At 38.6% G+C, this 16,545-nt stretch overlaps 1 protein-coding gene across 1 annotated transcript; it reads left to right on the forward strand.

Moving 5' to 3' along the window:
• The first annotated feature begins 3,478 nt into the window (after positions 1-3,478).
• LOC110011305 (uncharacterized) lies at positions 3,479-4,060 on the forward strand. The gene has a single exon (XM_020691250.2). It carries the CDS (start codon positions 3,479-3,481, stop codon positions 4,058-4,060), a length of 582 nt encoding a protein of 193 aa, XP_020546909.2.
• The last annotated feature ends 12,485 nt before the right edge of the window (positions 4,061-16,545 follow it).

Consider the following 16,545-nt stretch of genomic DNA (forward strand, 5'->3'; position numbering starts at 1 on the left):
TTTTCTACATTAGATTCGTCTGGAAAAGGCAAAAAGAAAAAAAGAGAGACAATATTTATGAAAATTATTTAAAGAGTTCATCAATCTGTTCATATTTTTGTATTGTAATCAACCATTTGTCTCTACAAAATTCTTTATATACAGCTCCAGTTTTTGAATAAAATTGAAAAACTTAAAGTAGTGACGATGTTAGAATTGATACTCAAAACTGAAAAATTAATCATGTACACCTTTCTTGCAAGTTCAATCATTTTGCGTTTATTGAAATTTGAGGGAGGAGAAAGACTGAGCTGGGGGATCTTCCATCTCGGCGCCGACACCTGCCACCGTTTCCGTCGCGGCTCCACCACCGCGCCACCGCCGGCCGGCCGCCGGAATTCTCTGGCGCGTTTCCGGCCACGCGCAACAGATTCAGAACCGCCGTTCGACGATCTATCCAGCCGTGCTGCGCGTGATCGGAATCTGGCCCTGACGCGCCGCCAATCGCCAGCTGAAGGTCGCGATTTTTCGCCCCATTTTCGACTCGCCACCGTCTTGCTCAAATTCCGGCGACGTTCCGACGAGACACCGTCCGAAGCTCATACCATCTGAATCCCCATCACGAGGCGAACATTTCCCACAAATCAATTTTGGGTTTCATCAACGAGAGAGGTTGGGCTTTCTCCTTAACCGTGGAACCTTCCCGTCGCCGATTCTCCGTCACCGGAGCGCCTCCCGATCGCGGACCACCACCAATCGACTCGTCTCCTCCGTGCGAGTCGAACGAGCCACCTCCCATCAATTTCCATCAAGCCATTGCGTAGATCACGTAATTCCCAAACGCCGCCTGTTGCGCATCCCTTCTCCGCCGTCCGATGGGAGCTGACTGCCGGAAAACGACTGGTGGACTCGCCTTCCCATGGCCGACCAGCCCCTCCAATCAGCTTCCACCAACGGAACCACGATGCCGATGGAGACTTTGGTAGCCAACTCGGACGAATCCGGTTCCAACTCTGACGAGTCAACTCAGAAATCGCAGAAACAGATCGAACAGCAGAAATCAGCTCCTCTTGTGAAATCATTTGCTGAAGCTGTTACTAATTCGTCAGGGAATCGGAGTATCCATCAACATCCCTCCGATCTCAGAAAATTTTTTCTGGCCGATCATAATCCCTAATCACTCGGTATCAAGTCCGTTAACCAAGGCCGACCCACCCTTTCATTCGCAGATACTGAGACGGAGGAGCTCGCGGCCCCCTTTCGATTTTCCCTTGTTGGAAAATTCTCACATGGAGCACCCCCTTACAGTCTAATGCATCAACTTATTGCTAGATTGGGCATTCAAGGCGCGTTTACTGTCAGCATGATCAACTCCAAACACACTCTCATCTCCCTTTCATGCGAGTCAGACTACTCCCGCCTGTGGCTACGGCGCATTTGGTTTCTTCAAGGCTTCCCAATGAGAATTTTTAAATGGACGCCTACATTTACTCCGACGCAAGAATCATCTGTCGTTCCTATTTGGGTTTGCTTTCCTGAACTCCCTGCTCATTTATTTCGTAAGGAAGCTCTTTTTTCTGTCGCTAGCATGGTTGGTTCACCTTTACAAATTGATGCTTTAACTCTTAACAAGTCTAAACTATCACAAGCCAGAGTCTGTGTCGAAATAGACCTATTAAAACCTATCATTGAAGAATTTGACTTGCATATTAATGGTGTTACCATAGTACAGAAAGTTGTTTTTGAATATCTACCTGAATATTGTTCTTTGTGCAAGCACGTGGGACATAAGGATTCTGATTGTTTTTCGAAAGGTAATGCCCCAAAACCCCCACCCCGTAATAAGATCAACCCTTGGCATCGACAATTTGCAGGAATTGAGACAAAACAAGCCCGTGATAGAGGTACAAAGATGACTGTGTCAGTAGGCCATCCTACTGCCGATCAAAATTCGGAAGGAAGCAAAGCACCACTTCTCGCTGAAGAAGTGGAACGTTCAATAGCTGACGAGCCAGAAAAGGGGGACAAAGATCAACAGGAGAATGACAATGGTGCAGGACAGATTCACATCCATGGAAAACAGGGGAACTTAAAGATGGACAACACAGAATTATTGGACAAGGATTGGAATGCTGAAAGCCATGAACTTAGTTCCACAAGCAAGCTGAAAGCCAGAGGAAAAGCTAAGAAGACCCCAAAAAGTGGTGACAAGGGTAGCACTTCAACAAAAGCAACAGGAACTAGAATCCTTTTAAGAGGAGAATGTAGCAACAAAAAACAAAGAAATAAGCTCTTTTCTGAGATGGATATCATGGAGATTCAAGCTACCCAGGAAACTAGTGAAAGTGAAGCCCAAGACACCAAAGAAAGTAGTGACATAGAGGAGACAGTCACACCAATCTACAACAGATTTCAAAGCCTGGATGACAGTGACTCACTTCTGGAGCTTGACACTGAGCTCCAGCCACAAGTACAAGCAAGAGAACAGGAGATCTATCAAATGGCCAACGACACAGCACTGGAAGCTAACCTCTAGGAGCACATTTTGGAAGACTCTACTATGTCTAACAAGTTAAAGAGAAACTCCATGGAAGATAACTCTCTTAAAACAGGCAAAGGTGGAGGCAAAAGAAAAAACAACAAAGGTAACAGTACTACTAGGACCCTCCCTAAAAGGTACACCAGGTCTGTTTCCTCTTCCTCTCTACAGTTTTAAATGACCAAAATTATGATTTGGAATGTTCGTGGTATTGGTAAGATAGATAAACAGAAAATTCTCTTTGACATGCTTTTAACTCATAGACCTCATATTTTGGTTTTGCTGGAACCTTTTATTCACGTTGAAGACGCTTCTTTCATTCAAAGGTTTGGTTTTCATTCCGTCTTCTCTAACATTTCCAACAAAATTTGGTGTCTTGCTCAGGTTGGTTTTGATGTTCAGGTAGTTCAGAACACTAATCAACTGCTTCATGTTAAAATATGTTCTATTCTTCTTCAAGAGGACATTTTTTGTAGTTTTGTATATGCCAAATGTTATAGGAATCCCACGAGAGCCTTGTGGGAAGAGCTTAAAAGACTGTCCCTCAACAAGGTACCTTGGATTATTGGAGGAGATTTCAACACTATGCTGCATACCCATGAAAATCAAGGAGGCACTATCAGTAGCTTGGGCTCTATTGAGGACTTTAATGATATGGTCATGGATAGTGGATTAACTGATGCAGGATTTGAAAGGGAGCCTTTCACGTGGACTAACAAAAGGGTTTGGAGGCGCTTAGATAGAGTCTTATATTCTCAAGAATGGACTGATTTATTCAATTCCACCAGAGTTTCACATCTCCCTAGAAGACTGTCAGATCACCACCCTCTGTTAATTACTGCCACTAGAACAGAGGACAAAGTCCCCTCCTCTTTCAGATTTCAGCATATGTGGATTATGCACCACAACTTCCAAGACATGGTCAAACAATCCTGGGGTGCCCCAATCTAGGGATATGGTATGTATAGGCTGCAACAAAAGCTTTATAGGCTGAAGGATCACCTAAAGCAGTGGAACAAGGATACTTTTGGCAATATCTTCTCTCTGGTAGACCAAGCTAAGGCTGCTGCTAATGAAGCTAAGAAACAGTTTGATAGGCTGCCTTCCGAAGCCAATTTGACCAACCTAAACAGACAAAATGCTGCTCTGGTCCATGCTCTAAAACTTGAGTCTGAGTTTTGGAGGCAGAAAAGCAACTGCAAATGGCTTGAAGCGGGAGAAAGGAACACCAAATTCTTTCACGCCTCTGTCAAGAAGAAAAGGTTGAAATCCAGAATCTCCAGAGTGATGGACAATCAACAAGAAATCACTGACTCTGCTCAAATTAAGGATTCTGCGGTTCACTTCTTTGAAAGTCTCTTAAGTGATACCTCTGCCACCTCTCTTCCTCATGATTTTCCATTCCAATTTCCTCAAATTCATCAAGATGTCCTCTCTAACCTCTGTCAGCCACCCTCCCATGATGATATCAAAGAGGTTGTCTTTTCTATTAATAAAGACAGTGTAGCTGGGCCTGATGGACTCACCCCAATCCTGGTCTGAGTTCAGACATATCTTCCTCTGCAATGTTACCAATAAGATCTTGTCCAAGCTTCTTTACACTAAAATTTCCCAAGCTCTGCCTGACCTTATTTCCCCATCTCAGAGTGGCTTTGTACCTGGTAAGCTCATTGCCGACAATATCCTTCTAGCCCAAGAAATGACACATCATCTTGACATGAGTCATAGCAAAGGGAATCTTATTTTAAAATTGGATATGTCTAAGGCTTATGACAGGGTGAACTGGAAATTTCTCTATATGATTCTTGAGAAGATGGGTTTCCCTACCAGATTTATTATTCTCATCAAGCACGCTATTGAACATTGCTGGTTTACCATTCTGGTTAATGGAGAACCATCTGGTTTCTTCAAATCATCTCAAGGACTTAGACAAGGTGATCCAATCCCCTGCTTTATTCATCCTTGCTGCAGAGGTTCTTTCCAGAGGGCTTAATCACCTTTTCTCTCAGAATCCTGATATGTTCTATCAGACGAGCTGTAAAACTAGAGTGTCTCACCTGGCCTATGCGGATGATATCATTATTTTCACCAGATGTGAAGAACACTCTTTGACTAAACTGATGCAATTCCTGGAGCTTTATGAGGACCAATCTGGCCAAAAAATCAATCATTCCAAGAGCTTCTTTATCCCTGGTAAGAAGGCCAATAACATTGCCCACAGAATCAAATGCATTACTGGCTTCAACCTCAAGTGTCTTCCTATCACCTATCTTGGAGCTCCATTGCATAAAGGTCATAAGAAGAAAATTCTTTTTGAACCCCTTATTGACAAAATCAGAAACAGGATCAATGGATGGGAGCATATCCATCTTTCACAAGGGGGCAGACTTCAACTTATTAAAAGTGTCCTGTCCTCTATGCCTGTTTATCTTCTTCAAGTTTTGAGCCCTCCTATTGGCACTATGCAGAAAATCGAACAGCTGTTTGCCAAATTCTTTTGGGGAACCACTACTGACCACAGGAAAATTCATTGGACTAAATGGGCTTTCATATGCTATCCTTGTGAAGAAGGGGGCTTGGGTATCAGAAACATTAGGGATACCGTCACAGCCTTTTCCCATAAACTCTGGTGGCGGTTGAGACAGAACAATTCTCTATGGGCCAGCTTCACTATCAGTAGATATTGTAAAAAGTCTACTCCTGCCTCTACTAAAGATAAACCGAATGACTCTAATATTTGGAGAAGAATTTGTAGCATTAAATCTATCTCTCAGGAGAACATTTTTTGGAGCCTGGGAGCTGGTAATGTATCTTTATGGTATGATTGTTGGCTCCCTGCTGGCACCCTTCAATCCCTTATACAACCCAACAGAGCATCCAATGCCCTGGTCAATAACTTCTGGAACAACCACACATGGGATATTAGTAAATTGAAGGAGGTTGTTCCTCAGCATATCATAGAGCTTATTTTGCAAATCCCCATTAATCCTCAGCACCAAGATTTTATGCATTGGAAACCATCCCCCCATGGTTTCTTCTCTACCAAATCAGCTCGGGAGATTACTAGAGATCACAAACCTTCCCTTCCCATCTTCAAAAATCTCTGGTCTCCCCTTGTCAGGCCTACTATTTCTATCTTCATTTGGAAAGTCCTCCATAACTGGATACCAGTCGACAGTAGACTCAAACAAAGGGCATATCTCTGGCCTCTAGATGCGTTTGCTGCTTGAAGGAGGAGACTATCCCTCACCTTTTCCTTCATAACAAGGTCTCCCTTGAAGTCTGGAGCTTCTTTGCCTCCAAATTTCAACTCAATATTCCAATCACGGACAATTTTTTCATGATCCTTCAAGCCTGGAGAAGTAATATTTCTAATCAGCTTCACATCAGAGATATTCTTCCCCCGCTGATCATGTGGAACACTTGGACTTGTAGGAATGCTGCCATATTTGAGGGGGATCCTTTCAAACCTAATCGTATTATCTCCCAAACCCTCAATTATCTTCATCTTCTTGGTAAAACCAACCTCATGCGAGCTATACACTGGAAAGGGGACAGATCTGTTGCCTCCCTTTTTAAAATTTCGCTTCCGCCTCAGAAGATTCTTCTAAAATCTATATTGTTAAGTGGATTAAGCCAGATAGGGGATGGTTCAAATTGAACACGGATGGGGCCTCAAAAGGAAATCCAGGCATTGCAGGAGCAGGCGGCATCATCAGAAATCATCTAGGTCAGACCGTCTTTGCATTCCAAGAACATCTTGGCCTCATGTCCAACACAGCAGCAGAACTAAATGCTATATATAGAGGCGTTAAATTGTGCATTGATAACAACATTAGAAAAATTTGGGTGGAAACAGATGCTAACATCGCCATCAAGCTTATTTCCTCTTCCCCCAAAGGGCCATGGCACCTTCAGAACTTGCTGCAACAAATTAGAGAGCTTCTATCCCAAACTGAGTTCAAGATATCACACATCTTTAGAGAGGGTAACCAAGTGGCCGATTATTTTGCTAACCAAGCCTGTTTTAGCCAACATCTCATCATTTTATCTCCTGATAATATCACTGGTATTCCTAAAGGTTTGATTAGACTTGACGCCTGCTCCTTGCCTGCTATTAGAATTAGAAGTACTAATACTTTTAATTTCAGTTAAAATATCTTTTCATGAAATTAGGGGTACTTCGTTACTGACTAGTTCTTCGCTGATTCATGTTGTCCTATCTAAGCTTTTCTGTGTTGTTTTTGTGATTGTCCCTATATGGATTCCTTCGAGGTTACTCTCCCATACGGTTGACGTTGGGACCAATTCTTCTCTTGTTACCTTCCACTCCTTTATCTAGTTTTTAGTTGCTATATCTTTCGCAGGTCTTATGAACTCCTCTCACAGGTACAAAGGCTGACAGCCATACAGACATGACCCCCGCGTTAATACTTATGTTCATTGTTTATTTGGAACATTACACACACTCTGGCTTGGCCTTTTTGTACAGATTTATTCGCAGGTGCTGTGCGATCCACGACGTGGTGGGATAACAAAAACCTTTTTGACTCACCATAATTTTTATACGACACCTGTTCGGGTTTTTTGCTGTAAGGGAGTAGTACCCCTTGTTTTTTTGTTGCTCTATTTGTAAGGGAGTAGTACTCCTTGTTTATAGCTTTACTAGAAATTCTAGGGAGGTAGCCCTCCCCGTTGTAACTATTTTGGGCGTTTTAATATAGAAGGACTGGGGACTCCGAAAAGCTCCCCCCACCTCTAGGTGGTTTTGGTTAAAAAAAAAAAAAAAAGGATCTATTGAAATTCGATTTCAAAGGCTGGATATTTTGAAAGAAATATATGTGGTAGGTGTGTTTTAATCTGAAAAATATAATTAATGGTTTGGTATATAAAGATAGGTATAATTTTAGTGATTATTACACTTTGAGGATTGGATTTCATTGATGAACTGTAATTTAAGTTATATGAAAGTTATATAGATATAGAAATGTGTGTAAGAATTTTTTGCACCAATTTATTTGGTTCTTTGCCACCATACAACATATCGCTCTCAAATATTTTGAAAAGAAAAATCAATTGACACTTTTGAATCCACTAATCCTAACATATATATATGCATACATATATATAATAGATACTTAAAAAAAACTAAAAGAATAACAAAGACTAGAGAGTTGGATATTACAAAAAATAAAGCAGCTTGTGGAATATCCAACCCTCTAAGGCCGACTATCCTCTAGCAGCTTCTGGAATGTCTCCTGTAAAACAAAACCTACTTACTGCCACCTCCAACGCCCTCGGCCCGCTCCAACCGCCATCCACTTTTTTCTTGTAGCACATCTCAAATAACTCCATCTGCTTAGGGGGCAACGGACCTTTGCCTCCTGTAGAAGAAAAACATTTAGCATCTTTTTTATAATATAATGGAAAAGCATTTAAAATGCTATTATTTACTTACCAACTTCCTCTTGTGCATGTCAATAGAGGAAGACCCCCTCCCACTGATACACAATTGAGGACACTGTAGAGTTCGCCACACGATTCGACTTATTCTTTGAGGACTCTCGCTGGAAGTCCACGCTGGCCCAATACGTCTAGAGCATGTGCCAGACCTTGTTTGCCAGCAAGAGTGGCCCGACCAGGCTGGACAGGGCGACATATAGTATCTTCCAGATTTACTTATCGGCCAACATGTGGAAGACCAAGAGCATTGACTCATCGTCACAGTCCCACCAGTAGGTCATCTACAATAATAAAATTAAATAAAACATTAGTAAAATTCATTAAGTAATTACATTATTATATAATACCAAATTAATTTAAAATTGATTATTTTCATGCTCTCAAACCAGAAATATTGGTACTCTGGCGGCACCTACCTTAGACATGGCGACGGGTGGGGAAAATGTCCCCGTCACGACTGCACTGATGCGCTCGTGAAAGCAACGGTCAGATTTAAAATTACATGCTATATTAGACATTTTAACTATAAAATAATACTAAAAGAATGATAAACAAATTTACCTAGTGTCACACGAACTTTGTAGTATTCGTTACATTCCTCCATTATCAACATTAGTCTTCACAAAACTTGCAATAGTTTAGATCAATGTCATCCTTCCTGTACAACATGCAACCATTTTTACATACATTGATCTTCTCAATAGGTAAACCCAAGTTTATTACTAATTTTTTTTAACTATAGTATCCTGGGGCAGGGTATGGTTGCGGGGCACTATATGATCAGCCTACTGAGATCTTTGGTCATATATATGCTGAGAAAATGGTAGGCGACCTTGGTATTCACCTACTCAGCAACAATGCTCAATTGAGATTAGGTGCAACCGTTCCACAATGACTGCATGGCTGCATGCACTACATCATGAAACTGATCTGTTAGCCCAAACACATAATTAGGGCCCTCTACCATAATATGTACTAAAGCCTTCATTAGTAGGACACGACCTCATACTACTATTAGGCACAGCATCCTGGTTATACTTAGAAGACTAAACAGTCGGCCTGGCCGCATCAAAACCATCCTCTATGCCGAATCCATCTGCACCGCATCACCTCAAGGCGTACTGGTACCTTACATAACTTTAGAAATGGGAGTTTGCTCCTCCTAAAATGGGGCCGTGGTAACGGCCTCAAAAGACTCCTACACCCTCTCCACTCGAGGAGAAGTCCAATTATAATAGTCCGACATAAAATCTTTCATAAATAAGTCAAATTTACCTCATCCGTGGTTTTGTAACCTTCATTTTTGCATATCTGACAAGGACACTTAATCTTCTCATCATCCATGTATGCATGTTGTGACTTGGATCATTCTATAAATGTAGCAACATCATTCTCAACAGAGTAAAACTTGCCCTATTTGGAAGGTTCTTCTAATACATCCATCTTCTTAACTATCTTAATATGACGATGAGTCCTACACAGAGACACAAGCACACACAAATATATATATATATATATATATATATTATTATATTAAATTAATTGATAAAATTACAAAACATATAATTAATTGACAAATAAAGGGTTAAAATTGTTACATGATCAAAATAACTTCAAATATCAACAAAAAATTGAGACAGGTTGACGAACAAGAGTAGAAAATTATTTGTCGGATAGTGAGAGAACAAAAAAATTCGAGAGAGATTGAGGAAATAGAGAGAAAATAAGAATGTAAAAAAATAGGGACATTAAATGGAAAGAGCACACATATTTACCTGTTAAATAGCTGTTGATTTAGATTTTGAAATGGTCCTTTCGACGAGTTTAGGAACATTTTTTTCTACCATTTAAATGTAACCGTTGTATTTCATTTGGAACAAGCTCAATAATACTAAATAAATATTAAAAAAAGCAGTTCCAATTTGTACTGAATTTTGGAATGATTTTTCACATACATTACTTCTTAAATAAAACTAATAATTTGGAACGTTTTTCGCATAGCTGATTAAGGTGTTCGAAAATCGTTCCGAACTGTACCTCGTTTTGGCATACATTTTCTAATTGTTATCTTTTTGACATCCTTTGTCACACATATAGGAATGATCAACTCAAGACCATCCCTAATTATAATATTATGTTCCAAATAGAATTCCAATCATTTACCGTTGCTAATTTGTAACAGTATTTGGATCGGATTTTGTAACTATTTGTCTGGAACTCATGTTCGAACAGTTTGCCTGTTCAAACATTATAACCAAAAAAAAATATACATCCTGACATCATCTTTTAATATTCATTCATTATGTGTTCCAAAGACCGTTCCATGATGGAAGGGATTTAGGAATGGTTGCCATGACCGTGCCAAATCTCGCCTTTTTTTATAGTGTGGTGATGTGCTCTAGCCAAATCCAATCCATAAAGGTGGTTGGCGGAGCACAAGATCTAGGATCCGATCATAGCACAAGAGATTATCCGCAAGATTTTTAGTTTTACAAGCTAGCTTAAGATATTATTTAGGGCCTTTTCCAATTTTTTCCCATTTGTTACGGTTTTCTCATATTGTACCCCATTACAATTCTCAATGGCAAGGAGCATTGTCTTGTTCATAGTGACACTACACATACCATTCTAAGACACAAGAGTTTTTTCTGAAACTTGTTAATGACAAGACCAATTGTGAATACTATTTCAGGAGCTAATAATCTTATTGAGGTATTCGAAAGAACTACTATATTGTTACTTGAAGGAACAAAGTTACACATAATATTCTAGTAAATCACAAAGCATGCTAGAACACTTGGATCTAAAGAAGCAAATCCTCGAAAGAGAAAGGAGCATGCCGTCTCAATTAATAACAATGCTATTGTGACCACTAGTAATGTCCCCAAGGATAAAATTCTTGAACTGATTTATCTAAATACGAGCAAGATCTCGAGATCAGTTACAAGATGTCTATTAATTATGTTTGCAACACTTTAGGTTGTTACTAAGAAGAGGGTAAATTGCATTTTTTATCACATAAATGGACCTATTTTTAATTTTGGTCGCATACTATAGATGATTTACACATTCCATCCAATATGTGCATTTCTTTTCCAATGTCAGGAAACAAGAGGGGCAATCATTAAGTTGCTAATGACAGATGATTTTTCTGTTAGGTGGGTATAAATTTGGAGAGAAAATGTACAGATAAATGAAAATTTTGTGGGGATGGTTTATTTCTTCTTCTACCGTATACAAATAGCTAATTTGTTTTCTTCTCTCTCCCATTTAGTAGGAAAAAAATATAAAAGACGGATGCAAATGGAGAAGTTCTTTGTCACTGTGGAAGAATTGAAAGTTTGAGAACCTTATGGACCAAAAATTGAAAACAAGTCCACTTATTAGACCAAAAATGAAATTTACCCTCGAATAGAAATTGAAACAAATGAGATTTTTCCCTATTTTATAGCCGTCGAAATCATGGATGAAAATGAAAATGATCCTCAAACTGTAGAGCAACGCTAACACTTGAATAATTGAAAACATTGAAAATAACCGAGAAGTATTTGGACCTATTACTCCAGCACCAAAAGGTGTTCAAGCCAGTTGGCTATAAGTGGTGTTTGTACAAAAGAGAAATGAATGAAATGATGTTTTAAGGTACAAGGCTAGACTTGTGGACCAAGGCTTTACTCAAAGGCTAGAAATTAATTATACTAAAATGTATTCACCTCTAGTGGATGCAACCGTACTTAGATTTTTAATCAGTTTATTACTAATAGAACTGTTGGAATAGGTGACCAAGAGCCAATTAGATTGCCGATTTCGAAAACCATTCTAGCAATCTTTATTTAATCTATATTACTTTGACGAATATGGTAAATATGCAACTTTGGCGCATGTGTCTGTTGTGCTTGTCATATAACATTAAGCACTACTTTTACGTCACAACAGATGCCCACAAACCACTCAATAACCCATGTAGTTGTGTTGCGCATTGGATAGCGGCTATGAAACTAACTTTTGAGGGTTGGTTTGAAACGTTCCAAGTTGAGGACCTCAAGATTAGGAATTGATAGTCCTACAGAGGCTTGCACTGAGTATTGCATTCATTCGATGAGTGCTGCGTTTCATCAACGATAGATGTTAGACGTCTATGCAATATCAGTGGATTAGTTGACAAGGTGGTCAACTAACTGAACTGACTCGTGGGGATCGTCATATGGAAGCCTTAGAGCCTTGGTCGGTATATTTGAGTCATTGGCTCGAATAGTAAGGGAGTAGCCCTCATACTTGAGGAATCACTATAGTCATGTACATATGATAACAGTATCTTGGATCTGTCTAAGAGGTGATTGTGTCATAAACGTGATCATCATAAGCCTTATCCAGTACGATCGAAGTATGTAGCGAGGATGGTGAGTTCCAAGAAGAGGATCAATCCCCTATCAGTATGTGATAGAGGTATCTCCTATGCATTTGGAGATGCATTCACATCTTATGAATCTCTGGCCACAATCGTTGATCGAATAGGAAAAGGAGGTTCCAATGTCAAGAAACTTGGTGTAACACGATCTCAAGTATTAAGCATAGATTCCTAGTCTAAGATGGGAACTGACACTTAATTCCATGCCCTCAACTAAGCCTGGGAGACAATAGACGAAAGGACCATACCCGTATGGACTCGGGAACATAAATATTCACACGGAAATTCACCTAGTCTCTAGTGCCATGGACCGTTGCTAGATAACCATCCATGGTAACGGACTTTCTTGATTAAGGGATAATCAAAAAAATATTAATTAATAATAATATTGGACACTAGCCTAAGTCTAGTTGAAAGGTGAATGTAAAGAGTCACACACTATTCACCAAGAAAGAATAAGAAATTAATTTGAAATTAATTTCATAAGATGTAAGTAATTGGATTACTCACACATGAGGGACATTGGATGGATAACCCAAGTTTAAATTAATTACATTAATTGAAATTGTGCTTGTCTTTATTAATTTAATGGATTGGATTCCATTAATTAACAAGAGTCAATTTGAGCTTGAATATTTAATTGGATTAAATACCTAGTGGGCTAAATTAAATGAATTTTTTAAAATGAGATTTACTTAAAATTCATTGGGCCTTGAATTTACTTTACATAAAATCGGCCCAATGAATAAGGCCCACTAGCAAAATTGATGGAGGAAAAGTTGACCCAAGATTGCATTTTTGGAAAGTGCTAGCTTGGTTATAATTAGATTCTTCTCTATTTGGAAAGAGTTACCTTATAAATAACAGAATGTATCTAGACACATTCTTGTTTATCTATTCAAGGTGTATAAATATATTTTGTGTATATTGTTAGGATAATAATTCATTACACAATACAACACAAAAAATTCCTCTCCTTCTCCATCATAATTCGACTGCCCCCTTCATCTCACCTTTGGTGAGTTTTTTGATCTTGATTCCTTCTAGCAAATGAATCAAGAAAAATTTTTTCGGTGTGATGTGGATCATCTTTAGAGGATTCCTATGTTGGAATCTCTTGTGAACGTTCAAGGAAACTTGCCGGTTGGAAGCTCAAAATTTAAGAGGTACATTTCGATTTTAATTCTCGCTTCAACATTTATTTTTCCATCCATAGGTAATTTTTCATACTACATCAAACGCCCGAAAACTTCAAGGGAACACCCATTGAATTCAATTGTTTTTACACTTTAAATTTTACTATGATGCGTTTTAATTTATCGCTTCCGCTATAGCGTTTCCCAACTGTAACATGCGATCTCTCAAGTGGTATCAGTATCCGGTTCAATATAGAGGCTATCGATTTTATGTGAATAAACATGCCAACATGTTTTAATGTTTTTTAAAGCATGTTTTATTGCTTATTTTATTGATAATTATGTGTATAAATTAACTTGTTTAATTTTGTGATTAATTGAATGATTTTAGTATTAAAGAAAATTTGAATTTTTCTGTAAATACTTGGTTTTAAGCCCATAATTTTGTGATTAATTGAATGGTTTTAATTTCTCACTTGGTTGGATGAAATTAAAGTGTTGGGACCCAAAACGGACTTGGATCAAAATGGTTTATTCTGTGCAAGTTTTTCATCCACAATAATGTGCTAAGGAAACTACCACTACCCAGTGTGGTCTCATAGTCATGGCATATTTGGATTAGAGGCAAGTTGCAACATTATTGTGAACAAAGGAACACGCTCACTGTTTCCCTGTCTCATGAATTGTGGGGGACAAAAGTTGAGGTGTAATTTGGTTGATAGATTGAGCACGACACTGATTAAATATTAAGACCATAAATGACTTGGATCGAAATGGCATTTTAATTTGTCTAGGCCTTTACATAACAATATCATGAGGAAGCTACCACTTGTTAGAGTAGGTGACCTGAAAGCCAATTGGATTGACATTCTTCTAATTTATTCTGACAATAACTCAATTTTGTGTAATATTATTTAGTCAATTAAACGAGTTTTCGCTATTGGCATTTCATTGTTGTGATCATTACATTTATGTTTGCATTTCTTTCAAACATCACCACAAAACCCATATACCACCTTGAACAACCGTGCAACAGTTGGACTGCACATTTGAAGGCGGCCATGAAACCAACTGTTTAGGGTTAGGTCTCAAATATTTCATGTTAAGCACCTTGAGAGCCGGCATCGAAGTGTCCTATGGAGACTTGCATTAAGAGTCGCATTCATTTGATGAGTGTCGTGTTTTATTTGCGATAGATGTGGGACGTCTATGCGATCTTAATGAGTCAATTGACTAGGTGTCGAATTGACTGAAGTGACTCACGGGATCGTCATATGGAAGCCTTGGAGGCTTGGTCGGTACAACTTAAGACCCAACTCTGATAGTACGGGAGCAGTACTCAGACTTGAAGAAATACGGCAGTTACGTGCATGCGATGACTGTATCTTAGATTTGTGCGAGAGGTGATCGTGCCTCAGACATGGTCATCATAAGCCTTATCTAGTGCATTCAAAGTATGTAGCGAGGACGGTGAGTTCCAAGAATAGGATCCATCCCATGTCTAATGTGACAGAGGTATCTCCTATGCACTTGGAGATGTGTTAACGCTCTATAAACCTGTGGCCACAGTCATTGGTCGGATAGCAAAAAGAGGTTACTAGGTCGAGCAATTTGGCATAACGCAATCTAAAGTATTAAGCTTAGATGCCTACTCTAGGATGGGAACTGACACCCAATTCCATGCCTTAGAATAAGGCCGAGAGGCGGTAGACGGAAGGACCATACTCGTATAGACTCGGGAGTCTAAAATTTCACATGGATTTTCGCTTAGTCTCTAGTGTCAACTATTGCTAGATGGCCACCTATGGTAATGGGCTTTCTTGATAGGGTTGATCAAGAATTAGTAATTAAATTGAATTTAATTAATAATAGTGTTGAATACTAGCCCAAGTTTAGCTGAAGGTGAACCTAAAAAGTCACATACAAATCATCGAGAAGGAACGAGGAATTATTGAGAATTAATGACACAAGGAATTGGATTACTTATATATGAGGGGGATCAACTGGATGGATTAGCCCAAGGATAAATTAATTGGATTATTTTATAATGGGCTTGCCCTTATTATTTAATAAGTTGCACTTATTATTTAATAAAAGTTTATTGGGTTCATATATTTAATTGGAGTAAATATATGATGGACTTAATTAAGTGAACTTTAATTAAATTGAATTTAATTAAGATTGATTGGGCCTTGTATTTTAATTAATTAAAACCGGCCAAGCCCATTAAATAAGTTGGTGGAAATGATTAGAAAGGAAATTATTGACTAACAAATTTACATTTGAAAAATGTCATGTTAGTGATCCTTTATTTGTAATAAAGGATCTTATTACCTTATGGATGGTTAAATAAACCTAGATATATTGTAATGCATCCATACAAGGTATATATATGTATATTAGTTATTTAGAATAACCTGTGAATACAAAGCAAGAAAATAATTTTCTTCTCTCCAATTCCACCTCTCCTCCGAACCCCTCTTGTGCATACTTTGTGTGTTTTTTCTCCTCAATTTTTTTCTAGCAAATAGAGTTTAGGAATCCCAAGTTCCAGTGTGCTATGGATGTAGCTTTAGAGAATTTCTACATCGAAACCTTGTGTGAACGGATCAAACGAACGAGGCTCGAAATAAATCAAATCAAAAGTGATTCTTGATTTGTATTTATGTATCTCTCGTTATTCATTCAACTAATTGCCCCATTAATTTTATTATTTTTGTTTATTATATTAACCACATCGAACGCCCGGGAACTTCAAGGGTACACCCCATGATTTTATGATTTCATTGCGATTTCATTTTACTTAAGCAATTTATTTGAACCGCTTCCGCTTAGGTGTTGCCGAGCTGATCCACTCGCACTTTCTGGTGCCCTTAAAAGTTGTATCAGAGCCCAGTTACAATGTAGGGGCTATGGTATTGTGTGAAAAAGTATTGAAATGTGTTCTTTATTGCTTTTGAAGAATGATATATTTTTTTACTTATTCTTTCATAGTTATATGAGAAAATTAATTTGTTTAA

The sequence above is a fragment of the Sesamum indicum genome, linkage group LG5, assembly GCF_026168435.1.
Source record: "Sesamum indicum cultivar Baizhima isolate 11 linkage group LG5, ASM2616843v1, whole genome shotgun sequence".
Classification (NCBI taxonomy): Eukaryota; Viridiplantae; Streptophyta; class Magnoliopsida; order Lamiales; family Pedaliaceae; genus Sesamum; species Sesamum indicum.

Excerpts from the sequence above, each read along its gene's own strand:
- LOC110011305 (XM_020691250.2), top strand. The coding sequence starts at position 3,479 with ATGTATAGGCTGCAACAAAAGCTTTATAGGCTGAAGGATCACCTAAAG.